The sequence below is a fragment of the Athene cunicularia genome (genome assembly GCF_003259725.1).
Source record: "Athene cunicularia isolate RWA chromosome 24 unlocalized genomic scaffold, athCun1 chr24_part1, whole genome shotgun sequence".
In the NCBI taxonomy this organism is placed as follows: domain Eukaryota; kingdom Metazoa; phylum Chordata; class Aves; order Strigiformes; family Strigidae; genus Athene; species Athene cunicularia.
In genome coordinates, this window is record NW_020799132.1 from 4,771,235 (window position 1) to 4,798,983 (window position 27,749).

At 41.2% G+C, this 27,749-nt stretch overlaps 1 protein-coding gene across 2 annotated transcripts in view; it reads right to left on the minus strand.

Moving 5' to 3' along the window:
* Window positions 1-27,749, minus strand: part of ARHGEF12 (Rho guanine nucleotide exchange factor 12) — a 76,290-nt gene that overhangs the window by 18,676 nt on the left and 29,865 nt on the right. Inside the window, exons 2-24 of one of the 2 annotated variants that reach the window (XM_026863738.1) lie at window positions 24,896-24,919; window positions 24,069-24,157; window positions 22,410-22,466; window positions 14,976-15,074; window positions 14,482-14,531; window positions 13,593-13,650; window positions 12,708-12,886; window positions 12,159-12,236; window positions 11,506-11,625; window positions 10,752-10,886; window positions 8,427-8,498; window positions 7,566-7,658; window positions 6,842-6,952; window positions 6,256-6,354; window positions 5,656-5,698; window positions 5,148-5,253; window positions 4,183-4,320; window positions 3,697-3,729; window positions 2,866-2,980; window positions 1,659-1,764; window positions 1,221-1,433; window positions 666-795; window positions 328-363 (exon numbers count right to left, since the gene is read on the minus strand). In XM_026863738.1, the coding sequence (XP_026719539.1) occupies window positions 328-363; window positions 666-795; window positions 1,221-1,433; window positions 1,659-1,764; window positions 2,866-2,980; window positions 3,697-3,729; window positions 4,183-4,320; window positions 5,148-5,253; window positions 5,656-5,698; window positions 6,256-6,354; window positions 6,842-6,952; window positions 7,566-7,658; window positions 8,427-8,498; window positions 10,752-10,886; window positions 11,506-11,625; window positions 12,159-12,236; window positions 12,708-12,886; window positions 13,593-13,650; window positions 14,482-14,531; window positions 14,976-15,074; window positions 22,410-22,466; window positions 24,069-24,157; window positions 24,896-24,919 (2,184 nt within the window). The remainder of the gene's footprint in view (window positions 1-327; window positions 364-665; window positions 796-1,220; window positions 1,434-1,658; window positions 1,765-2,865; window positions 2,981-3,696; window positions 3,730-4,182; window positions 4,321-5,147; window positions 5,254-5,655; window positions 5,699-6,255; window positions 6,355-6,841; window positions 6,953-7,565; window positions 7,659-8,426; window positions 8,499-10,751; window positions 10,887-11,505; window positions 11,626-12,158; window positions 12,237-12,707; window positions 12,887-13,592; window positions 13,651-14,481; window positions 14,532-14,975; window positions 15,075-22,409; window positions 22,467-24,068; window positions 24,158-24,895; window positions 24,920-27,749) is intronic. The other variant, XM_026863739.1, reaches the window with a different exon arrangement.

Consider the following 27,749-nt stretch of genomic DNA (forward strand, 5'->3'; position numbering starts at 1 on the left):
TGGGTGCAAAAGGAAGAGCAAAAAAAAAAAAAAAAAAAAAAAAAAGTGGAAATTTCAACTGCCTAACCCATCAATTCAAATCAGTAGATACAACAATCACTATACTTCACTCGCAGATCAAAGGGCTTATCTGCATATGACTCATTCCACCTGTCCTATATATGAATGCCAGAGTTTCATTCACATATGCGTTATTTAAGAAAAGAAAAGATAATGCAGACAATTGTACTGGCTCAGAACAACGAACACTCCTGCATTCTACCTCATAGCCTATTAAAACCCAAAACAAAAATTCAGTGAAGTTCAAACATTTATAAGCATACTCACTTGCGAAAAGCCTTTGGTGTTCCCATGTCAACCATTCTGCAAAGAACAAAAGAAATTATTAGGGAAGCTTATGCAAGAATTTCATCCCCATCAGACATTCCGCGTAACTTCAGAGTAAAAGCCCAACCTCCTAATGAGAAGAACATTTTGCCTGTCAGCCTCACCCTCCTGATATTATAGTTTTCTAACAGTACCACAGCAGCAGACACATTTCCTACTTCTAACCAAGAATGTTTAATACAAATGATGTCACTAACAGTTTTATGGGCTTAAGCTTCAACAGCCATTGTCACATCGACTCTCTTCCACAGCTCGAGCAACCAGGGCACCACAGTTACCTCTCTGATTCTCCCTCCTCCTCCTGCAAGTTTTCCAAAGGAGATGGGAACTCAAAGGTATTATTAGGTGTGCGGGGTGTGCCATCCATACAGTCATTAGCAGGTGGAGCTTCTCCGGTCTGCTTCAAACCTAAACAGAGAGTGAGTGGGAAACATCAAGAACCATGTCAAATTAGCCTCTTGATTCACAGCCTCACTTCAGCTTAGAGCTGGAGGAACTGATTTCCTAGGTTGGCAAGAAAAATCTCAGTGACAAATGTTTCCAGATGACACTGACTTGTGCTTACAAAAGCAGGCACCTGAGACTGGTTGTTTGTCTTGTTAGATTATCCATTGCCACAGCGATAGAACCCACCTAACAACAATTTCTGGCCATAAGATTTCCTAATTTGAACCAGAGACTAAGTCAGAAAAGATGACTAAGGCAAGGAAGATCACATCTAATGACATAAAAACATTTCCTAACTTGTCAAACTTGTTGCATCAGAACTGTGCTTTGCGTATCCCATTCACAACACGATCTTTACTCATTCCACTTCACAAATATCATCCTACCTGTTTCACTGTCTTTGCTTCCCTCAGGAGAGGAAAAGGGACCCACTGCCAAAGGGGACATTGGGTTGGCAGGTGGGTATGGGGCGTCCGCTCCGTCGCTGGAGGACCCACTCTGACGCATCTTGCTAACATCTGGCGGCTCTGGGCTGACAGAGGATGCTGTAGGTAAGTGCTTTGGATGGCGGGGCTTCTGCATTTCCATGGCTCTGCCAACTAACCAAACACAGAGCCATTATTATTGCTGAAAGAGCTTTTACTGTTTTCAGAGCTAGAGAGAGGAAGCATTTCGGGACAAAATTAGGTTTGCGTTGTCTTCAAAAACATGTTTTAAAAACAAAAGGTTTACTGACTCCTCTTAGCATGGATTTTTAAAAGACAGCAGAGACTTTATTTGGCTTTCAGACTAACAGGGAACATATACTTCCTTGTCTGACATACTTGCACTGCTATCATGTCGGCTCGGTCTCCTTGGTGGGCCCAGAATATTAGGAAAGCCTCTTCTCTTTCCTTTTTCTTCTCCTTCTTTCTCTTTCTTGATACTTTGCTGCAGTTAATATATAAGAAAAGCAAAGCAACGAGATCACTCATTTCTTCAAAATCAGTTATTTACTGAAATATTGACTAATTATTTAAAACTGCAGGAGTTTGGTACAAAATAATTTTATTTCTAACAAATCATTGAGAGGTAAACATCCTTGCAGCATCAGAGGCAAAGACAGCCTACGGACAGACCATGAGTGGTGTGTAACAGGGGTAGCAGCAGGGAGCCACAGCATCTCAAGAGATACATCTGTTATGAGCTTAAAACCACACACCCTGTCTTTAACTTAGCAGGAGCTGAAAACCACTCTCCTCCCTAGGGTAAGAGACCAATTTACAGCGACCGGTAGCACCTTGTTTCTCTAAGGCACAACATGTTGTGACTCCAAACCTCCACAAGCATACAGACTCTCATCTGAGAGCGAGAGAAATACGACTTATCTTACCACTTCAGAAAGGCTGCGAACGCGTGATCTAACCTTTTTTGCACTGACAGTGCAGAACTGCTCGTAACAGTCTTAACGTTTCAAAGGAAGATGGAATGCTGATGAAAATAAGGAGCTACTGTGACCAGATACACCCCCACACTACAGGAGACGACTGCACACACCCACAGAGATGGAGTTTTGGTGGAAAAGTTCATTATATAACTGGGAAAGTGTGGGTGGCAGGAAGAGTAGCTTTCCTGCAACATGAAGCATGAGGTTTAAGGCAAGTTTCTCAAGAAGAAAACTAAAGCATACAGGCCAACAAGCCTGATAAGCCTTAATGAGATCCTCAAGCGATTCAAGGCTGTATTATATGAAACACTTCTCACCCGAAGTTTTAATAAGGCTAGAACTGTGAAAAACAAGCAGTTAGAATTCAGGCATACAGATAAAGTAAGAAAGAAGGCAACTCATTTCTAATTAGTGTCTCTGAAAACGTATGGAGAACCCAATTTCAGCTGTGCAGCTCAGTAATCCCAGATCCTCTTGATGCAGCAATGAAGACTGTAAAATCATACCAACTTCTAATGTGTCATGCAAAAGTGGATTCTGAATTCCAATGAAGCAGCCGTGCTGGGCTGCTTTAACCAGATGCACTCTGGCCACAACGCTACTACCTTGATCTTTGGCAAGAAACCGATACGGCCACGCTTCTGCTCCAGGTTCCGAGGTTCTTTAACTTTGACTCCCAGGTGTTTCATGTAAGTAAGAATCACATACTGCATTGTGGAACTGCCAAGTATAAACAACAACAACAAAGATGAGGATAAGGAGAAATATATTGGGGAAAATACATTCAAGAAAATTTAAAAGGTCAAATGCAAGGGTTCAAGGGTTCTACCGAGAAATTAACCGGTTTTAGTTTAAAAGAACTTGGCAACTTTTATTTTTTTTTTAATATGAAACAAGCTATCACATGGGAAAGACTCAACCTGTATCAGATTTTTTCCTCTTGTAAACAAAAGATGGAGTATATAAAAGGCATACCAGCTTAGGAGGTAAAAATAAAATTTTGAGGATTATACAGAAGGTCCTGAAATGATATAGTAAACACATTAGAGTTTTGAGTGATGGTAAAAATAAGTAATAGTAAAAGGTAATGCTGCTGTAAAGAGTATACCAAAAGCTACCCAAACAGTTGTACACATACAAACTGAACAAGGCAAGGCACATACAGAAAATACGTGTCAGACCAGATTGAAACAGCTACAGAACAAAATCAGTGGCAGTAACTTTTTCAAATCTGAAACAAAAGCAACAAACTTCAGAATAGGAAGAGGCTGAGAGCAAGAGGTTGATACTCTGAATTCAAATTAATTATGCCAGGGGATTTAGAAAATGAGTTTGTGGCTACAGCCAGGAGAGGGCTGTCTTGTTCTGCTCAGCAGAACACAGAGCCAGCAGTGGGGTTCTTACTTCACAGACTAAGTCCACACAACTTCCATTACCTCTTGTCTTCTTCCAAAGGCTGAGATGTCATCCTGAAAACAAGGAAGAATTTAAGAACAAAACTCAAAACTCAATTAACACCCAGTCACATCCACCCAGAGCATCAGCAGTTGTGTTCAAAGTGTTGAACATGAAGGTTCAACTGGGAAAACTGAGCTCAGCTCACATTAAAAGACAAAAACGGGTTCTGAAGCTATAGGTTTCTATAACCCAGAAAAAAAGCTCCGATCTAGTAATGCACAAGCTGACAATGGAAGCATTGCCTCTGCTATGTGAACAGTAGTCTCCTTGAAAAGCTATGTGGACTTTACCTGTTAGCTTACTTCTGGCTATCACTACTTAAACACACGTTGATAGCAAACAGGGGAAGCAATGTAAACGTACTGATGACAAATTGCTTCCCATTCCCAATCCCTTTGCTCTGCTGTTGCCAGGTTCAGCACAGAACAGTTTTCACCCCCACAATTATACTTGCTGTTACTCACAAGACTTCCTCAATTTTAGCAATAATCTGTTCTGCACATGCTCTTTCCTTCTCCACCGCATTTCGGTCACGAACTCTTTCTGCATCCAGCTTGGTTAGCTCTCCTTCTGCCAGGGTCAACCCCATACTACGTTTCTGCCTGAAAAATCAGGAGAGGGAAGCATTACTTGAAACTGAATACGACCTGTAACAAGGAAAAGCAACCTCGTGACATTCAGAATGCCAAACAGGGTTTCATTATTGGTTTCTGTATGAAAATGTGAAAAGACATGACATTTCTCCATAACATTTGCACTCACTGTAAAACACAGCTAAGATAGGAGGGATAAAGTTGTGTCTTTATCAAGAGATGCAGCTATTGCAAGGGTCAAGAAAAGGTAGTTACTCTTTTTGCGATATCCCAGGTTTCATTTTTGAAGTATATACTTGAACTGAGGCATTTCTAGGTAGGAAAAACTCCATTATTGAACACCTGTCTTGGTATAATATCTCATGTTGGCACAGAGCTCTTATGACTCCACATTAAAGAGCATATTAATTATTAAATTCTACTATATGCCCACGACCGCTTTGTAGAGTGGATTATTCCATGTCCAAAGGGGAGAGAGAAGGAAAAGGAAGGGGGAAGGAAAAAAAAGAGATATAAGCTGATTATAAGTACAATTAGTAATAAGAATTTATATAGCATCACATAGGTAACTATTCTGAAATTGCCTCAGATAGCTTCAAGGAATGAAGAATACAAGCTCTAAAACTGATTTTGTAATTTATTACTTGCAGCACAGTGTCAAAAAACATTCAACGATTTGTCACAGGGTGACCCCTGAGGCCCTCTCCTGTGGTATCTTCCTATTCAGTCCAAGATGAATCACCGTGTGCCTTGAGTTGGGACTTCCCCTATATTGGACATGCTGACTGAGGGCAGGTAGGAATTAAGTGAAAAACTACACAGGCAACTGCTGTTACCTGAAATCTTCCAGATTCCTCTGAACTTCTGGACAGACTTTATCTTGCATAGTTTGTATAAACTGGCGATGAAGCTCTTCAGGAAGGAGATCTGGCCTTCTTCTGTCTGAAGTCAGAAAAGTTAATATTCTTTTGAGAACAGTTCTCTCCACCTTAGAATAAAGTCACTGACGTGTGTTTTAACCCATCCAAGAGTACCCTTTGCCTTTCACTTGCTGATAACATGAACTCCAGCCCATTAAGCATAAGCAATTTTGGTCTCATCCATTATCATATTAAAAAATGTACATGCCAAGGTGGCCAGTGCCTCCCACCACTGATGCATGTATCACAGCATGCATTATGCCCTCCCCAAGAAACAGAAGAATTATTTCTTTCTCTCTCTCTCTCTCTGTAACATGTGACACTGTATGCTTGAAGTAACCCCGAGTGCATTTCAGACACTTGCTTGGACTGCCTCAGACAGCAGAACCTGCAGAAACAGATACCCGAGGCGAGAGCACCATACCTAGTTCTAAGGAGATTTCATCTGGAACTGGAACTTTTAGATTCTGCAAAAGAAAAGAAAGGCTGGGAGAACATACACCATGAACACCACCCCAATAAAACACACAGTACAAAACATCCAAGAAAATCCCCTCACAAGACAAAATCGTACAACCTGAACACCTGATGGTATAAAGGGAGAGACTCCCATCCTGAATATATATTACACAAGGATTATTTCATCTAAACATGTGGTACTAGCCTCTGCTACACTATCTGGTAGTCCAATTCACGACAGTAAAGGAGTTTCTCAGGCTTTCCAGACACACAAAACTTCCCAATCCTTGCAACAGCCACTAAAAAGGTAACATGTGGCAGCTAGAGCTTGCTTACGTATCAGAAAATCATTTCTCCTATCAGATAACACATTCCCTGTGATTTATTGAGTTACCAGGCAGCTGAGGCTATACACCATTCAATCTGCTGTATTCACTGGTAACATTTAAACAAAAACACTTCTTATTTTGGAGGCCTTAAATAACTCTATTTTTCTCCAGTTCGGGAGACTGGACAAAGGCAAAAGTCAGATATGCCTGAAAATGAAAGAATGATGGGAACCTACAGCAGCTCGGTCCAAGAAGAACTGGTAAAACTCAAGGAAGACACGCCGAGTCTCTTTGGAGTTGGTCTGCTTATACAAGTCTGTGTAAAGGTAGCACAACTGTGGGAAACAGGAGGGGAAGAAATTAAGCGATACCATGAGAACTCTTCTAATACCCGTTAACTCCAAGTTTTCTGTCAAATATTTCAAGGAATTCAACGTTGCTGGATTGAGACTCCTCCTAGCTTCCTTCAGCCATCCAGATTGCTCAGGTAACCTCTGCTAGGCTGCCCAGTAATGAGCGGAGAAGCAAAAGGCCAGGGGCTTGGAGAGAGACACCGAGATTAGATCTTCCCCACAGACAACTAATTCCACCACCTTAAGGTGGAATGAAGTACTTTCAAGAGCTAAATACTTTATTTGTAAACAGCTAAATGAGAGGAAGACAGTTCTCTTCATGCTTTTCTTCATTTATCCAAAATACTCTCATGCCTGCATAGGAACTGCATTTCTCTCCTTGCTGATCCAGCCATGAATGAGGAGACCCTGATACACTCTGGTTAAGACTATCAATTTGGGCCAGGGAAACAGTTCCAGAACATCTCACCAATGCTGCAGGGTCAAACTGGGACACCACATGATGCAGAAGAACAGCCAGGTGAGCTGGACGAGATTTCAGGAGCTCAATGTTTTGGAAACAGCTGCATTGTCCGTTAATCTGTAGAGATACATGGAAACTACTGGAATTACTCAGTAAAGTTACTGTGAGAAAAAACAAGCAGCTTTGTTCCAAAAGTTCCGCTCCTCATTTGTTTAATTAAAAATTGATCAATTCCAGAACCTTTGCAATGCCATTCTAACGTTCCAGGAAGAGCTCACAATAGGAACACTTCCTTTAAATATTCACCTGAACATTGAGTACAATGTAATGAATACAGTTCGGAACAAAGGATAGCTAAAATAACTCAGAATAAATATGTAAAAAGCCATGGCAGCTATACTGCTGTGACAATAATGCAGGACTTAATAGAAACTAAACAAGCAAAAGAAAATTAAATAAGGCAAATGAATTTCCAGAAAGCCTGAAGTTATGAAAAGAAAGAAAAGAGTAACAGAAAGAATCAAAGATGGCATATTGTCATAAACGCCCCAAATGTTTTTATTTGGCAAGATCAGCAGTAACAGGAATCACATTCTTTAAATCTTAATTCACCACACAAGAACTGGTCAATAAAAACAAGTCAAGGAGCACCTGTAGTTTAGGCACAGAGGAACAGAATTTTGGCCAAGGGGGGGGAAAAGGGGTGGCTGGGGCTGAAAGTCATTCCCACCTGCTCCTGTTCAGTGTCAAAGTCGTCATCCTCTGCTCCAATGATCTGAGGCCCCACTCGGGATAGAGGACTTCCAACACTGGACTGGGAATCCTGGGGTGAGGCGGGAGCAAGGGAAGAGAAGGAAGAAATACACAGTGCTGTCTCCTGGCACACTAAACCTTCTTTACCAAGCTAGTGATACTACAATCAGTTTTATTCTCCTTTTCAAAACTCAGTGGAAACCCGCGTGTCTTTGCACCACCTCGTCCAAGTCTGCAGCTGCGAGATCCCCTTATGAACGCTTCTCCCAAGTTGCAAGCATTCGGAAACATTAAATCAGATGACTCAAAACCAATTGCATCATCTACAGACAGGAGCACACTAAGCGTGTGGCATATGACAAATGCCATCTTAGTGCAAAAGGAGAAATATGACTTTGGAAATTCAAGCAGATGAGGGGAAAAATACTTCAAGTCATCCTAAGGAAGATCATAATACATGCAGGTGTGTCTTTACTTTCTGCTGTGTTCCACTTTTACCTAATTTCGAGGCCACCCCTGATAATGCCAGCCCTGTAATACTTAAATACTGTTTCATTTACTGCTGGACTCGATGAATAAAATATGTAAAACTGCTCTACCTATTTTAGGTCCAGCTGTTTTACTGCTGATTATATATTTCCTGCCTCTAAATGGGACAGCTCTTAAGCTCCATAAACATTTACTCAGCTAATTAACTTTCCCTGCACAATTTTAATTGCATTTTATTTTCTAAAGCAAAGTTTATGTACGCTTCATCTAGAAAGCGGGGAAAAACAGCAAGATTTTAATGGGCCCATTACAGGAAATGCTGTTGTGACACTTTATGTTTTGTACTCACAGTATCTTGAACCTCAGACTTTTCTGGGCTCTCATCCGGATAAATTCGCTCCTTCAAGCCACTGCGAGGACTCTGGGAAAGAGGGAAGTTCAGTTCTGGTAAGTACCAGCAAATCCAAGGAAACGAGAACTGCACAGTAAGTTTTTCAGTCACAACAGCCAAAACTTCTCCTTTCTCACAGGGTTAACTGCTAGCTGTTAAACAACCAAACTAAAGCGCGACCTACATGCACCGTTTCCACAGAAAACCAAAAACCAACCAAATGCACAAGCAGTTTCAGTAAGAAAGATAGTGACACTGAGTAACAACAGAGCTGTAAAATCTACCCGTACACCTGTCCTTAGCTTTCTCTTTGCTCTCACCACCTCTACTATGTAAACCACAGTTTCGGGAGTACCCGTGTTGCCAGCTCTCTGACTAGGCATTTTTCTCGACATCCCCTCTGAAGAGAGGGCTCCCAGCAACAGGCTCAGTATTTCAGGTGTAGTCTCCCCAGTGCCCAGCAGAACGGCACCAACTTCCCTCCATCTGCAGCACTCCTCTCTCTCATGTAGCCCAGCAGGCACTTGGCTGTATTTGCAAAAAACACGTGTTGGCTCCTCTTCCATGTGTCCACACAAATTCTGCACTTCTTGTTAAACTTCAAGAGGTTTCTATTGCCCCCGATCCTTAAGTTTCCCGGGGTCACTTTGGATTGAAAAGCTTGAATTTAATTCTGTCAGGGCTTTGGTCTTCCTAACTTGAGCAGCGAGGGATCAGGTTAGGAAAGCCAAAGCCGTAATAAATTAAATCTGACCAGGGATGTCAAGGCCAACAAGAAAAGCTTCTGTAGGTAGGTCAGTGATAAAAAGATGACTAGGGAAAATGTGGGCCCTCCCCAGAAGAAAACGGGAGACCTGGTCACCCGGGACATGGAGAAGGCTGAGGTATTAAACAACTTTTTTGTGGCAAGGGCTCCAGCCATGCTGCTCAAGACACAGAAGTCAAAGGCAGGGACTGGAAGAAGGAAGAACCACCCACGGTAGGAGAAGATCAGGTTTGAGACCATCGAAGGAACCTGAAGGTGCACAGGTCCATGGTTCCTGATGATACGCATCCGCGGGTCCTGAGGGAATGGGCAGATGAAGGGGCTAAGCCAGTGTCCATCACCTGCCTGCAGGAAAGCTGGAGAGGGACTCTATCAGGGAGTGTAAGTAGGATGAAGGATAACGGTTTTGAACTGACAGAGAGCAGATTTATATTAGATCTAAGGAAGAAATCCTTCCCTGTGAGGGGGGTGAGGCCCTGACACAGGTTGCCCAGAGAAGCTGTGGCTGCCCCCTCCCTGGAAGGGTTCCAGGCCAGGTTGGACGGGGCTTTGGGCAACCTGGGCTAGTGGAAGGTGGCCCTGCCCGGGGCAGGGGGGTGGAACTGGATAATCTTTAAGGTCCCTTCCAACCTAAACCACTCTGAGTCTATGAAAGTTTGGTGTGTCCATAACCTCCAGTGATCAAACGCAATCCACAATACTTACAGGATTAAGTTTATTAGGAAGATAGCTATGAATTTTGTTTTGCATTTATTGTACACAAACATGAGTGCTATCTAGTCAGATTTGGAGTTGGAAGAGGAATGTTTCAAAATAAAATAATTTATGTTCACATCTTGGACATATATCTGACCCACCTTCCTTTTCAATTCCAACTGCTAGTACAAATTTAGCTCCCACATCCTTAAGTTAAACAAGAAACTTAGGCCAAAACCCAAGCACAGAGTCTCAATTGATCCAAGCTAATCATATAGTGACTTAATTTAAGGATTAGGTGCTAAGACACTTCTAAAGGGAGAGCATACGAGCATACAGATTGATAACTAATGAGTGAACAGACTAAGAGCCTTTCCTGCTGGCAATAATTGTAGCTTATTTGGTAGATGTAAGGCTCTTCCCCACTTTCATGGCAACTTGCCCACTGACTGGGTCTGAGTCACAGCTCCTGCAATTGGAACATTACCGTACTCCTAAAAGATGCTCTAATTGGCATCTCTGAGTTCTGAGAAAGGCACCCATCTTTCTTTGTCTGGTTAGAGGGATTGTGCCAGGAAAATATAATCCTGGAAAAAAAACAAAAACCCACACTGTTTCTTTCCCAGTGCCTAATGGAAGTCCAATATAGTATGCTTCCTCAAGGAAATATTTTTGGAGTGTACTGAGCCTATTCTAGTAACACAGAGCGTCACAGAGTACATATATACGACACACAGGACAACACAAACACAAAGAATCTTCACAGGAAAACCAAATCCAAAAGGTATAGAAGCAAAGTCATGGAGCTGTTCAAGACTCACATCAGCAATGTCACTGTTTGGTCGGGAGGGGCTGTCACCACTGTAATCCAGTTTGCTCACACAATCCCCACTCTCGGCCTCCACTTCACTGATCTGCAGTGATTCCGTCACAGACCTGGAGGACAAGATCCCATCCTAAAAAGATAAAGTGAGGTGGGAAACAGCACAAAGCAAAAATAGATTATTTCAAGAGACAATCCTTAAACATTAGCTGTTTCAAAACCTGGTTAAGTCATATTATTTATTAAACTTTCTTCATGTGTCTAGAAAAGGCAGCAATGCTTTTCTAAGAGAAGACAACAGAAAATTCACACCAAGTTTTCAGGACTTATAACATTATAGGCAAAGGGAAAAGGGGACAGATAATACCACCTACGTTTTTTTTTTCCTAAAAGCAAAACTGTTTTAAGCTTCTAGTTTTCCATTCTTCGCTGTTAGAATAACTTCCTAAGTTTCCTTTAAGTTATATTGACAGACTAATAAACACACCATCGTTCGCACTTACTGCTTTAAAAGCAGTTTTTCACAGATGCTTTGAAAGTCCGTTGTGAAGTCTACTTCATCTACTGACACTGCACTGCATTGCTTGACAGCTTCTGCAAGCCTCATTACAAGTCTCAACTCTAGAGGGTGCAATTTGCCTGTACAAGCAAAGAAGAGCATGGCAAGGAACTCCTGCTTGCCCAGGACACCATCATCCCCCAAGAATTTTCACCCGGAACATACCACAGAAAAGCCTGACGCATTCTGTTACCTGAGTACAGCCTGTGGCTTTGGACAACTGCTCTTGCAGCTGAGGAATGTGCTTCTTCGTTTCCTGTATCTCTTTGAGCAGTCGTGTGGTGGGTGATCGGCTATACTCTTCTTGCAGAGACTGAAAAATAATTTTATGAACTATCACTCTATCTCCTCAGTATCAGAGTTTAGAACTATAATCTACTGCTAATCTTCATTTCATTCACACATTTTAAATATTAAACATCTGCATGCCAAGTAGATGCTACAGAATGTCCATTTCGTATAGCTCTTCTTTCTTTCCTGTGCCATACAAAAGTAACTGCATTCTAGTGAAATCTGTCCGTTATGGAGACTTAGTGAAATCTGTCAGCAAGAGTCAAAGATGCTTACTTGCCCAAGGATTAGATCAGATTGACAGATATGTATATTTCCACTCAAGAAAGCTCCCACAATTTTTTTCTTACTCTGTCAAGAATTAAAAACCTCAAGAGCTGATCAGTAAGAGTGACTACATCTCTGGTGTCAGGCCCGCATATAGAAAAGCTAAGCTGAAACACAGACTGTGCAAGGGAATGTTGAAGATGCTCCTAAGTAGTGAGTCAACAACCAATCTGTGTATTTGCATCATACTTGCCCTCTACCCCTCTCAAACTCACGCAACTCCAGTACCTGCAGCCGCTCCTGCTCTTTCTGTAGCATCTTTCTCAGAATCTCCACCTTCTGGTTGTGGACAATATTATTCTCCTCCTAGAAAATATAGAGAGATTAAGGGTCAGGTTTTTTGGTGGAGCTATGGATATGCCCACTTTACACCTACTTCCTAAACATGGGCTCTGAAAGAGAAGCAATTCAAGTTTCTAAATCCTATCCTATGCATTCTTTCCTACTTTTAAACATACCTATCAACACTTTAAAAGAAAAAAAAAAAAATCACAAGTGTTTTCTTATTTCCTTTCCCAAATTGAAGTGTATCTCAAATACAACCCATGAATAACCCCTCAATTGTATTTGTATTATCTCAGATGGGACTGGATATTTTTACTTACAAAATGTTTTTCTCAGAGTGATTAAATGCCCACTGGGTGGCAGGATAAATATTCCAATTCCAATTTGTACAAGAAGCACAAAACAGTTCAAGGAAAAAACCAAACAAACAAACAACCCACGATATTTCTTTCACTGCTATGCTAGGTCTTTCGAAAGAGCTTTAAATCTTACCCCCACAAGCACCGGGCTAGTAATCCTTTCTGCATTTCCTGATGCGCCAGGCGAATGGGGAGATGTCATGATGGGAGACATATGCCCAAATGCTGCCAGATCCACTTCAGAATCAGCTAACGGAATCTGAGGCGACCCTGGTGGGCGCCCCTGAACAGTGAGAGCTACATAGGAACCCGCTGCAGGGAGGACAAGAACAATTCACGTTTCAGACACACATGCAGACCGCTATGGTTGTCATTTCACCCGAGAGACGAAACACAGACCATTCCTCACCCATTCGCTCTTCAAACGAGAGAACCTGAAAGCACTGTCAGCTCTGGTTTAGAGATGCTGTTTAAATTTCAGGTAATCCAAAAACTTTCATGATATCCTTAATAAAAGCAGGTAATCCAATTTCTAGTCTATCGGGTTTCATTTATCAGGCTGCATTTACAGTACACATACGCTCATGCCACAAAATAAACTGTGCTAGGGTGGAAGGAACCACTACCACCTTCTTACTTGTACAAGAAAATCAACCAAGAATGCAGTTCCTTCAGAAACACCAGTACTTTACAAGCATCATACAATAATCTACATTAAGAGTGCCCGAATAGCTGTGGTATTTAAGGTGGAATCAAAAGATGGGAAGACATGTAGGCAAGGTTTGATGGTAACTTTGAACACCAAGCTAAGGAGAAACTGCAGAGCGTGTATCGGCTCAAGTTCAGGATGTCAAAATGACCCCAATTTCACTTCACTGTTTCATACACACTCTTTATCTCTCAGCACTGGGCATGGTTAGACCTTGTCCTGACTGAATTGGTCATTGGTCCTTTAAAATTATGCCCTTCATGCTTTAAAGGAGCACGGTGACAAAAATAGCAACCTGCCTTTACTTACACTTGATCAGCTTTACCACCTCCAAATGGTTTGAATGTGTTACAAGAGTGCCATTCACCTGGGGGTAGGGAGGAAGAGAAAGTTAGAAGTGTTTAGCTACTGACTTCCAACCAAAGGTACCCACACACACCACAATAAACATATAGAATGAGGAACACTGTTTTCTTCCCCCCTCCATCTCCATTACTATGTCTTTCAAGACACTAACAGATCAACAATTTATATTTTAACAGTTTCTCTAAGTGAGCAGAGCTCTGCAAAAAGAAAACTATACACACATACCAAAGAAAACCAAGCGACCAACCAAAAAACCCCAACCCACTTCTGACTGGGCAAGGAAAAAAAAAAAAAAAAAAAAAAGTAGCTAATTTAAATCATTAATTGAAATGCCTAGTAGAAATCCCAGCTCCACCTGTGCCAGTAGCTGCTGTAACATAACCATAATTTTGCACCAACAGTTTAGATAGACTTTTTAGTTACTGACTTTACTTCTTGTTTGGGACTAAAAGAGAACACAGATCTGGGGGCAATTAGGGGAAAAGCAGTAATCCAAGATGACTATTAATTTACAGGTATTTATTAATAACTCTCTTCCTTCTCTCCTCTGTCACTTCTGCTTTTATAATACATGTGATACTTGAACCTCGTAGGATGCTGAATTCATTGATGACGTTCTGAAATGAGAGTGATCTCCGCAACAAAACTAACATTCAGCAGTGGGCTTTCGGTGGTTACTGTTCTGGCATCCCCAGAACACTGAAACATAGACCATTCCTCTGTCCCACAGGCAAATGCAAACATCACAACAGACATATCAATGACATTCTTTCAGGAAAAGAGCTTGTTTCATGTAAAGGATCCATTTCTCTGAAGATCTGAATGCCCTTACCTTGATAATTCTATCACCTGTTTGCACTCCAGCCCGCATGGCTGCTCCATCTAGAGAGGCAAGAAATGATTCAGTTCCAGTTTCAATAGAACTATTCAAAGCAAAAACAGTTTAAGCACTTCTACAGTTCCACGCAAAGCTACTTCCCGCGCTCACCCAAGCTTCCTCTGTCTCTTATCAGATGAAAATCTCAGAGTATCTCGACTAGAGCAGCTCTGTTCTCATTTTACAGCGGACACATCAAGCCACGATCCCATCAAGTTTCAAGGAGTCATTTACTCCCTTCTCAGACGCACGAGATCAGTTTCCAAATACACCAGACACCGGCAGCACGACGCGCTTGGGGCTTGCACACCAATTCCGAAGCTACAGCTATCCCACCCGTGAGGGAGGTATTTGGAGTTTTCTCCTCCAGCTCATGCACGTGTTTCTTTGATTCACACGAAAGCCCTCTAGGCTGCTCCCTGGCTAGCACATTTAGCCAGTCCACTTACCTTCTTTGACAGACTGCACGAAGACTGGATTGTCTCCGCTGACTGTCAGCCCAAATCCGTTTTCATCCCGTTGGATAACAACACACCGTTGAACAAGACCTGCATAAGAAAGGTGGGGAAAGGGCAGAAGAAAGAGGAGAGAAATACAAAGAGACACAAGCTAGGCATCAGTCCAAAACCTTATCCTCCTAGATAATCACAGAGCACTGAAAGAAACCGGTACAATACAACAGAGGGAAAAAATATATGAGAGACAGAAACAGGGCATCAGTCCAGAAACAGATAGGAATGTCAAGACAGGTCAAGCTTATTGCTTCAGTTACACAAAACAGAGATATACAACAGCAGAGATGCAGACAGCTCTGGCACATCAGACACAACTTGAGGTAAAAGCAGCTTTTAAAGAAGAGCAGCTATGTACACGAACCAATGAGCATGATTTCCCTTTGTCTGTATTAATAGTTCTTCAAAGTACGGCAGAGGGCTGTCATGTTCCACCACAGCATCAAAAACACCAAGCCACTTTTACAACCTACTCTAAAAAATAAGTCACAAGTCTCTCAGACTAACATCAGCAGGTTGGGCTAGAACAGATTTATTGATCAGGAAAAGTTCTCCCAGTTCTCAGGAAAAATCTCATCTCAGGGCACCTTCTGTTCCAGATGAGAATATCACACAGAACAGCAGCAGTAAAGAAGCACCAGCCACACCAACTACACGGAACAAGACTTTTGCCATCAAGACCATCCTTCCCACTGAGCTGCTGAAGAACAAGGCCAAAATCCCAGGAGATGGAGTTTGAATCTGTTTCTCCTTTAACTTGTGTGACATCAAAGGCAACTTGTTTTGCTTCCCAGTGTTAGGATTACTCAGTACAATGTGAACATAAATACTGTTGCAGAGATAAATGTACTTAGTAGGTGCAGCATTTTAAAAAGGTGAAATGTTGTGCGTGTCTATTGTTCACCTGAAAACCAAATAAGGGAAAAACCAAAACAAAGCAACAGTCCTGGCATATTCACTGCAGAGCACTTTCCTAAGAGTACCTGCAAAAAGCCTACCAAGGGAGCCCTTATCTTGAAAAGCGACGTTAAGAAGTCTGCAAATGCTTCAATCTGTTATTTACACAGCAGAAACTACCAGCTGCTAAACATCACCCTTATTTCTAAGAGCTTGCTTTGCCTCTTCATTTCTAAAGCCACATCAGGCAAAATTCTTACACCAGCATCCTGAGAAAGGATTGGAGCTCTCCAGAGTCACATAGCAGAATTGCAGCAGTTTCCTTTAGCACGGAGGGAGCAAAGGGAATTGTGAAGATGCTGTCCCAGCAAGGCTGTCTTTTCTGAAATAATTTTTAATTGTAACAGAGTGTGGAGTCTCATACCCATGTCTTAAATCACCTTCACACCACTACAGCTCCTTTCACTTCTCTGGAGAAACTCCTAATGGAAATGAGGAGCCTCAAGTGAAAATACTGCCTGCCCAGTCAGCCCTGTTCTCCTTGAGCATGGCATGTATGAAAATGGGTGTGGGAGCAGTGGAAGAGGTTGCATTCCAGCACTTCTGCACCAGGCTGGTCACCGTATCATACCCCGGTAACTCCCCTTCTGCTGATAAAGCAGAAGCAAATTCTGCTATACACATCTATCTGCAGTAAACTGATGGAATGGATGGAAGGGGAAAGCACACAAGAGGAGGGAAACCCACCACCTTTCCCACCCTCTTTACATGGTTAAGTGAAAGAACATGCCTCTCCCTTCTGTACCTCCCATTTTTCTATATGACCAAGCTTCTTCAAGTCTCACTTCACAAGAATGATGCCCCAGGGTGGGGTGTGGGAAAGAGAACATATGCTATTTCATAAAAACTGCTTGTTTTAAACCCTGCTGCCAGACGTACAGGTTTTATGAGTAAGACACTAACTAATCTTTTGACTCACAAGAACTGTCCTTGTTTAAAGGCACAGTATAGCCCTGCATGCTGGCTCTTCCACTGAACTTCTTTCTTTTCCAGAACTAATAATCCCTGGACCTACACTGACAAGCCTCCTCTGAACGAACCTGATGCCAAAGCAGAGGCAATGCAGTAGGAGATGCAAAATAAACTGACCTTACAGAGTATAGTTTAGGTTCCAAGAATAATCAAGTTAAAGCGTTTCACACCACACGTCTCAATTCCACCTTTTTAGAATGGGGAGGCAATTGAAATTAGGACAACTTGAACCCAAATTGCCTTTCCCCTGTATTTGTTCCCTGCAGACAAGAAGCTGGCACTAAACCCTTCTCCTAACACAATATAAAAGGCTGGAAAAAGGTCTACATAGGCCAGCTCAGAGATACTGTGCTCGATGGAGACACACTACAGCTCTGTAGTGATTTTAATGAAATTATCTCAAACTTTGCTGAAGATAACACTATTACCTGTAGACCTAAATCAGCTTAGGTAGCATTCCCTGTCAGAACCAAGTAGACTAGAAGAAGTAACCTTCATGAGTTTTCTTTGCTATGAGGAAAAATTAGCAAAGAGACTCCCCAAATCTGTCATTTGTTCGCTTTTGTTCTTTAAGTAAAATATATTCTATTTGAAATCTGCTTAGTGGTGGAATTTTAAGGCCAGAGCAGCAATGTTTTCATAGCCCACGTCTTGTACTTTGAACACCTCATTAGACACTCTGGAATGGATGGAAAGGAAAGCCACAAACCACTGAGAGCCCAATGACACGCAACGTGAAGTTTTCAATAGCTGCTACTGTCACGCCCGGATATCACAAGTACATACAGGAGCTCTTACATTAAATTACTAACTCAAACAACTTCACCCACTTTAATTAAAGTCTGTAAGTTTGGGGCAACACTGGAAAGTCCATGTTAGCAAGTGGCAATCAGCCTTTCATTCACCTTTTCTGCATTCATGTTCCAACTTTTAGCGTTTCCCAGATGGAAATCACAAGTCCTTTATTTTGAAGTATCTTACTGTGATATTTCACTTTTTCCAGCTGAAGCTTAGTAAAGATTAAAAGGTCAACAGAACTCATCACTGAAAATACTCAAAAGCAAATCAATAATAATCTTATTCCCTCATTTGCTTTCACATGACTGTATCTTGAAGTCATGAAACGAGGACACATCACTGTAACTATGCTTTAAGTACACAAAATTGTACTACATGTTCATATCTTGAATGGATTCGTAAGATTCTGTGGAGAAAAAAAAAAAAGTCTTAAAAATCTTTTTTCATCCTCATGTATAATTCCCCAAACCTAGTGGTATAGCCTTAAACCAAGAGTACAGTAAAGCAGCTAACCGTGTGCTGCAGTTAAAGAGATTTAAGATTAAAAAAATGAAAGCAGTTCGAAATTACCAGTCTCGGGAAAAAGGAACTGCAAGAAAAGCTAAGACGAGCAGCTCTTCAATAGGTGGCACTATTCCCTCTGCGACATGGTGGCTCAACAGTTCTCCAGCCCTGCTACAAGTGTGCCTTTTGGAGAACAGGGAAGGGTAAAGTCCGACCTCCTCAAGGTCACTGACACACCAATGGTAAAAACGATTGTCTCCAACGGTCTTGCCAGACACATTTCGATTGTCCAAGAGCTCCACGAGGAAAGAGATCGTTTACCTTCTTCTCTTCTACATCCTAAACATTTGGAAGTTATGCAGTAAAATAGGAAATTTCCTTTCTCTAGCAGAGCACAACAAATAGAGCAGGGGTTCATTCTAAAAACCTGACTCACTAAAGAGAATGGAGACATGAATTACATCTTCCATAACACAATGTAGCTTTTCCTCTGATCGAACTGTGTGGGACATGGCATGGGAGGAGACTTGTGAACTATAACCTCCCTGGAGGCATGAGGCCACAATGGGAAAATGCAATTTAATATAGTGATTTGAAATGAATCATTCCATAAACAAAAACAAACTCCTTGGGGTTTTGAGAATGTCCAAATGTTTCACTTCATTTGGGAAGCTTTATTTTCTGTAACATATTTTCAGAAACGCTGCTCCTCAAAAACAAATAAAACGATCAGCTTTAATAAAGAGAATTTCTCATAGGATGAAATTCTGAATTTCAGTTAGTTCTAGTTATTACTGTGATCTTCATAGCATGTGCCACATTAGCAGCATTCTTCAGATTCTTCCACTAACCCGGTAACAGAAGTCACGTAAAGTCAGTGCAAAAACTGTATTATTTGAAGTAAGTGCAGTGTATAGTGTGTCAATAAAACTGTTAATAATGATGGCACTGAATACCCTTCATAAAACAAGGCTTGGCAATCTTTCTAGAAAAAGAGAACCGTGTATTTTAACCATGAGAAATAGGACTATCTGCTCCCATGGCAACGACACATTCAACCCCTGTGGTCGAGTGCCCCTTGCACTCCCAGCCCTTTCTGGCTATTGTAAGGGTAGTGATGAGGGGCTCCCAAGAGTCCTTTCAAGAGTCTGGAAAAATGGTGGCCACAACATAAAAACACAAGGCTGACAAGAACTGCAAGAAACAAAACAGGAAATGTAAGTTCAATTTGAAAATAATCTCAACAGGGGAAAACCTGGGGTGTCAAAACAAAAAGATTGAAAAACTTATCCCAAAGTTGAAGAGATTATGTGAAAGAGTATGTATACAATCTAGTCTAATATTTGGGTCAAAATGATCATTACTAAATAAAAAGGAAGATAGCTTTGGACAGCAACCAAGTCACGGGGTGGGGGGGTGGGATGGGGGGGGGGAAGAAGATTAACTGATACCTCACCTACTACCCTGAAAGCTAATTTCAATTTTACGTTCATTTAAGAGACAAGAATTCTACTGGAAAGAATTCTTGTATCAAGTACTGTGGGAGGTCATGGCACTAATTAGTAAATTACAGCATATTTGAAACTACGCTCAATCTCTCTCCTGATCATCTAAATTTTGTGGGATGCACAGATATGAGATGGTTGGATTTATGGAAGAAAATACCACACTAAGTTTCATGTCACTATAAATCACGCTCTACATATTAGAAAATTTCCCTACCTAACCACTTTGCCTTCCCCTCCAAGCCACTCATATCTTCAAGAAATTCTGGTCTCTTGCTCCTTAATTAAGAATTTCAAGAGGTAAAAACAAACACGTACACAAAAGCCACACCTCCTTTTCCTGTTGTCATTCAAGACTCTTCTATTATTCACTTTCCAATGGCTAGCCAAAGAAAGAGCCAACTAACATCCAGTCACCAGCGAGAAAAATATCAGTACAGTATTTCTACTTGTAGGTTTTTAAATAGTTTGGTCCTGTCCAAAGCAAACAACAGACTTCTCCACACATACCACAGAACCTGGGAAAAGTAGAGGGTTGAGACAAAAGGCAGGGCAAGGTCCAACACAGAAAAGGCCACTGGAAAGGAAGGATGAGTGGAAACTGCTCCCATAGATACTAGACATGGATAGAGCATCTGCAGGAAACTTTGGGGGAAGTAAAGGCTTACGGTAGGAAGTCATGTTTCTTTCTGCCATACATGAAAAACCAGGACACTGTACAGACTGAGGGAGAAGTATAAACACAGATACATTCCATCAAGCATACCAAATGTTTCCTGTAATTAACCTACAAGGGTTTGACAGCACCTCCAGTATATTATGGGTAAGCAGCATGAGGCAAAAATTAATGCAGGTTCAAGACACAGGGATCTTGTCAACCTGCCTGCACTGCCACTACCTGGTAAAGGGAAAAACTGGTCAAGGCTTCAACACAAGCTCATGAGAAGCTTCATCTCAAAGTATCTGCTTTTCGAGCAGGCCGTTTCCCTGTTCATTCTCTCTGAGCATGGGAGGAAGAATTACAAGCTGCAGCAAGCCAGGTCTCCCTAAGACAGGTTTCCAGCTCTGCTGAAGCAAATCAAGGCACTCTCAAAACCTGTTTACAGTTTCTGAGGAACACTCTCACATCCCGAGGAACATGACTGTCATACTTTTCTTTACACCAAAAAAAAAAAAGAAAAAAAAAAAGTGTGTGATTCAAAATTCCAGGGAAAGTTAAAGAGATCTCGTTTCCACAGAAGAAACAGATCACATCTCCCTGAACTGCACCAACTAAAGGGCTTTTGCTAACATGCCTATGTTGGTTTAGGAGGAACTCTTCAGGATTGGTGGGTTCTGCATTTAGTTTTGTTTCTTTTTTTTTTTAAGTTCCTTACAATTGAAGCTATGACAGCATCATTTTGTATTACATAGCTGGTTTCAGAACTTGGAGCACAGCCATTAATACATGGCAGTTTTGTTCTAGTGGAATGATACAGTTGATACTGGAAGAGTCATTTCATCTGTCCAAAAGCCCACAGCAGGTTATACAGTAAGTCATTTTCTCAAGAGAAAAATCAGAAAGTGTCACAGACAGTTTTAAATATCACGAAAAAAAAAAAAACCAACAGGAAAGGAAAAGAAAGGTAACCCACAGCTGGAATCAAGACAGAGCTACACATGCACACTCAGAACCATGAAATGCAGCACTACCGGCCAGATTCAGCCTAGGTCCAAGGGTCTTAAGGAGCTTGTAGGATCCAAGAGACCACCCAACAACTTGTGAAAATGTATTACCTTCTAGTTTCTAAGATATGAGCACAAATATCTTTAGAGGTCAGAAATTCAACAAGCCATTCACATAAAGGTAGGACAGAGCGTCACAGCCCAAGGACTGACGTAGCTGATGTAAGCTAAGGAAGAGGATGAACAAACAGGCTGTATTTGGTAGACATTCTTTCCAACAGCACTCGTCATGGTGTGACAGCATAATGATGGGGGGGGCGGGGGCTACTCCTATCCCAAGCTTATATGCCAATTTGTCCCAGTCTACAAGCCCACAACACAGCAGTAACACACAACAATACAGGACTGCCAGGGAAGTTACCCCTTCTTTGGAACAAAGAATGGTGAAGTTCAAATTCTTACATTTTTTGAAATTATTTACATTTTCCCACTTCTGTGAAACATGAAAAGGAACTGACAATTGATCCTCGACAAATAACACAAAAAGATGAATTGCTGGCTCATCCAAGATTAACCTCCACAGTTAGAATAGGACAGACTTTTCTACAACCACAAAAAAAAAAAAATAAAAAAAAAATCTTCTGGAGTCCACACCATGAGCTGTGTCCATACAATGCCAAACATAGTGGCAGAAGATCTCCAAGAAGGGCAGTCCCAACGAGTTGTTCCAACTATCAATAGGTAACAGGAGAATCCAGGTGACAGCCTAAGCTTGCCAGCTGTGGGTTAGTTTCCAGCCACTAAAAAACTACAAGCTGATACACTGAAGCAATATTAAAACCCAGTTTCCCACTCCCTGCTGCAGAGCCAACCATGCGGATCACGTAAAGGATAAAAGCCTTGGGTGCACAGACAGAAAGCATGGAGCAGACTGCAAAGGTGCGAGGCTGCAGCAGCTGCTTGAGCTTACCATACGTCTCGGATCTACTCTCCTCCGAACTAGACTTTGTCTTCTTGGAGGAGCTATCTGCACGAGAGCAGGAGAAAAGGAGAGAGAGATATAGAAAATATGGAGACCAAACATGAGAAAAAAAAAAAAAACTTCATGAAAAACACAGACTGATTTATTAGGTTAAATCGTGCAAAACACAAATAAGATGTGAACAAAACATAGGTGAAACACTTGGAATAAGGGGTGAATAATACGAGCATGAAGACACAGAATTTCAGACAATAAAAGAAGTTCTTTGCAATGAACTACAGAAAGTATTCTGGTTTAAAAAAAACAACTCCAAGCATAGAAACTCTGGTAACATTTATCTCCAGAGCAAGTAATCGACATAGACATAATAGTTCAGCATTCTGAATTCACCCCTTAAAAATAAAAGAATTTTATGAAGGCTACAGCGCAGAGTTCATCTATCAGACCAGATCACAAGCATCTTTACAGTGGTGCCAGGTAACAGCTCTCAAAATTGGAATGACTTTCATCAAATTAAGATTAGGGGATTCCTGAAATTTGCTTCTGAAGAAAACAAATTCCTTCTACAAAACAGGTTCATAGCCCGAGACCTCCTCTGACCTACTCCAACCTGAATAATTTTACATTTCCTTTGTCCTTGCAAATAGGTAAAGACAACAAGCACTAATTCAGGTTTTCCCCCTTAGAGGATTTTTTTTTTTTTAAACCACCATTAAAAGCCCATTTTAATTTATTTTGTGCACACTAGGAAAGAGTCATGCAGCTAGTGGCCGAAAGCATTAACGAACAGAATGGTTTATAAACACCAGCTTCAAATGTCCTGTGCAAAAAACCACATTCTACAAGTCGTACCACCTTTACACTCAACTCTCATGTCTTCCGCGAGCCCCAGGGAAAAGACTGGCTACACAGCAGAATGCACAGACATGAAAAACACACATTGCATGGGGCCAGAAGGCTCAGACAAGAGCCTGTCATGCATTTCATGAACACACAGAGTAGTCACTGGGTTAGTGTTTCAGAGAGAATAAAGAATCCCTGCATGCATCCTGATTTCTAAGACAGCCCTGGACAGGCTTACCAAACTGACCCTAATTTAACCCTTTTGAAGGTTAAAAAAATAGGATAGCATATCCTTTAAAAATGGACATTTATCTTAAAATGTATCATGTTGGAAAGTACAAGTTCACTTTACAAGTGACAGAGATAGACCAAAATCCACTAAGGCTCAAAAAAACCCCAACCAACCCTACAAGGAATACCAGCCCTAGTCGAGCCTGTAACATCTCCGATTTCACACTTCAACTAAAACAGCCAAAAGAACTGCTCACAACTAATTACAGTATTTGCCTACTGAAATTTCAGACTGACTTTTCTGAAAGAGGAAGTAATTATAATTATTCACTGATACCACTAATCTAGGTTTATTCTTGCACCGTTAACAGCTGCTTTGTAGATGAGCACATTTAAAAGCAAGCCCGTATTAATTTCAATGCCCGCATGCTTCAAAAAGGCTTTGCAATCGCAGAACAACGCAACTCTGAAAACCGCATACGTTGACACATTACAATCATTTTTATTTCAATCCCCAGTACTTTTTTCAAATACAAGTCTAGATTTTTCACCTGTGAAGTTTTAGGACTTTACCTGTCGGATCAAAGTCGTGCGTACTACTGCAGCGTTCAACCTTCTGTTTCTTGTCAGCTGGAGACTCTCTGCTCAGAATGCTGCCGTGTCTGTGACAAACCAAAGCAGAGGATCCTGACTACCACGCCACAGAAGCATCGCCTCGCTGGCGAGGCCTTCGGAAATAACCTTCGCTAGCTCTCTTTGCTAACAAGGAATTTAGATGAAAATGTACGCATTAAGTTCACCTAAAAAATTTATTCCCAGACTGAATTCAAGTAGAAAAATGATCTCCCCTCAGAAGCTTTGGGAGCGTAGCCAAGGTTCTAGAAACAGTCTCATTAACCTTCAAAATTAGTAACTGCGAGTGCATTCTCTTTACCATTCAACAGCAGGCCATATTTTATTTTAAAAGCAAAATAAATTTAAGTTACAGAGGACTGAAAAAATGGAAATCTTACCTCTACCTGCTCTCCCAGCAAACCTTAAATCTCTTTGTATGCAAAAATTAAAGATTTAGAATATGCACACACACACACACCCCCAAAGGAAGTGTCTGTACATCATTAGTGTCACTTTCTCCGAGCATCTCAAATCTCAGGTAAGAGAATCCGCCAGTGTACGTAACAGAAATGCAAATGGTAACACTATGCCATGCACTTTAAGTGCACCACCAACTATATTTTTGGCACCCTGTCCCAATCTGGATATTAATTTCCTCACGTCCATAATGGGTACTGCTATCTGTGTTTGTACAATTTTATTTTTTTTTTTCCTTTTAAAAGCGTTCCTCCTCTGAAAAAGGCTGTATCATAACTTGCAATGAACAGTAAACTTCAATAACTCACCTTGTAGGTTTTTTGAGAGGAAACCTGAAAAGAAGAAAGAACATAAGTTTAATGAACATTTTTTGTTTCTCAACATTATGTTTGATATCAACGCTAATGCTTAAATACAATCATTCTACATTTCTGTAATCCCTTCACAACAGAACAAGTCTTTTTTTGCTCTGCTACTTCAGCCAAATTAAGTTAATTTACAGTTGACTCAATTAGGTAAAGAATTATTATCAATATGCTTAATGTTTCAAACAGAACTAAGAACAGAAGCAGAATCTGTGCTCTCAAATCCAGCATCTAGTAGGTCTTTCTTAGTACAGTATAGCAGCTCATGGATAATTTTCCTCCAATAACAACTAGTTTCATACACTAAAAATTAACGTAGCTTGAATTTTTGTCCTGATAATTGGTCCATTAATGGAATCTAATGAAGGTCCAAACTCTAACTGAAAATTCTCCTATAGCTGAGACATTGTGGTTATCTCCCTCCTATGTGGGTGCTGCAGCATCTGGTAACACGGGAGCTCGTGCTGACATCTCCTAACAAGATCCCCAACCATCTTCATGAAACTATACGAACTTGCCATCTTTGAGACAAGCACAACAGAGTAAAATTAAGCTGAAATTATATTAATTATTCCAAATATTATTCCTGGAACATACACATAACAGGCAACACAACCCCACAGTTAAAGAAATCTATACACGTTTAAGTAAGGAAAAGATGTGGGACTTATGAAAGCAAGGGTTTTTTCCTTGAATTACTATAGAAAAATGACAGAGCAAGGTATATGCCATGTAGCTTAAAGCACCAACTTCTTCTTTCATGAAGCGGAACTATTTTTTTTTTATAACTTTTTAGAAGTTTAGCTCCATTCCTACTTGTTAAATGATTTTAGATCCTTTGGCTGAAAGCAATATAAACATTTAGAGCTGTGTTTGTACATATAAGAACAGACAACTCAAGTCACTTTTTGTTCTAAATGATGACATCTACATTATCATATAGCTGATCATTTCCCCCATATACATAAATTATCCTTATTGCATTCAGTTTCTCCTATTTATACAGGTTTTCCAAGAAGTTATAGGGTAAAGGTTAGAGGGAGGCAGAGAAGAGATTCAAGGAAAAAGAAATATAATACCACGAACATTGACAGGGTATTAAATGACTTTTTTTTTTTTAAACATAGTTTAAACAGATCCTATTTGATAAAGATCAGTAGTCCCGTGTTAAGTCTGCACTAGAAAAAGGCAACATCAGTGCAGGATAGTCCCAAGGATACCACCTCTGAACTCAAACCGAGCTAAGTGATGGCACTAACTGGTCCACTGCTCAGAACCAAACCACTCTCTGAAAGTATTTCAGAGCATTACAACAAAGATTCCTTGAGCGCTGCCAAGGAGACTGCCCAAAATGCACACCTCATGTTTTAAGCTCCTTCCTCCAAAGGAGGGACAACCTTGTCACCTATTCACCTATTCTCTTTTCCTCGATAACAACGCACCGAGTGGCTCAGCCAGAAATAGCACAGTCTTAAAGCTACAATAACTCCCTCCCCATTACCTGAAAAACATAACTGGATACACAGGAGAAGCACTCAACTTAAGCCCTCTCTTTGACTAATAGGTATTCCATTAAACGCGTATACACCCTAAACGCCGGCCAGCTCACACATGCCAATCCCCTACGCGAGCATGCACTAATATGGCAACTCTGAAACGAACACCTGATGACACATTAGGCAAACGAAATTAAAATGTTGTCTACTACTGAAAATAATTATACACATCAAAACACTTGTCATCTTTTAGATAACAGCGTCAAATTTAGTCGAAATACAACGACGGCTTCAAAATTAAAGGTGAGAGATAGGGCCTTTGATTGCGTAAGTCTTAGGAACCTAAAGCAGAGGTTAACTGATGAAAAAAGGCTGCGTACAGACTCCACAGGAAGCGGTACCCTCTTTCCTCCTCCCCCCAAAAGCACTATTTTCATCTCGGAAGTCTGGGAAACGCACTTTGATTCAAAAGAGGAACGTGTAGCTAATCTCCTCCTTCTGCTCTACCTGCAAAGCCAGATCTCTTCAGCCTTCAGCCCTGCCACTTTGGAATTTTGGCCAGTGAAGAACCACTTTCTGCAAGACAGACAACCTGAATCCCAAAGCAAAGAAACTAAAAGTCATCTCAGGCCAAGCTAACCCTGTCTGAACGCTGTATGGTGAACAGATGCAGTGGTAATCTAGCGTTTCGTTGGAAAGCAGAAAAGGAGACAAAGGAATCCAGGCAAAGCCAATCTATTGCCTCTCCAAAGGCAGGAAAATGTGCTTAAGGTTAATTACACCACATATTTTATCTAATGCACTTGAACTTTTGAGCTGCATTAAAAAAAAAAATAATCCTAACACTACTAGCAAATATTTTGATGAAGCATTTAAGTGAAAACCTTTATCCCATAGTGTTTCTCCAGGCTTACGCTCCTACAGCAAAAGAAACCATTTATGAACAAAATAAATTCAGTTCGTTGTTGTACTGTTGTGGTTGGTTCAGAGCTATTCAGTGATGAAGTGCAAATATTCCATTTTACAGGTCTGGAAAGTTGTGTCAAACCTTCCTACCTGTAGACCACCGACATTAATTATTTGGACAGAGAACGCTGAAGTTTGTGCATATAAGATGGCACTGAAAACATCAGGAATTGTGTCTGTGCTTTGTTGCGAAGGGTGAGCAGGGAAGTCCCACAGCTCCCTGCGCCGCGGCCGGAACTGCGCTCTCGGCTGCAGGGACGGCGCTTCGGGACCAGGGTCAGGCCTCGCAAGGCGCCGGCGAGCTCCGAGGAGTCACTGCCGCCCGCGGGCACTGC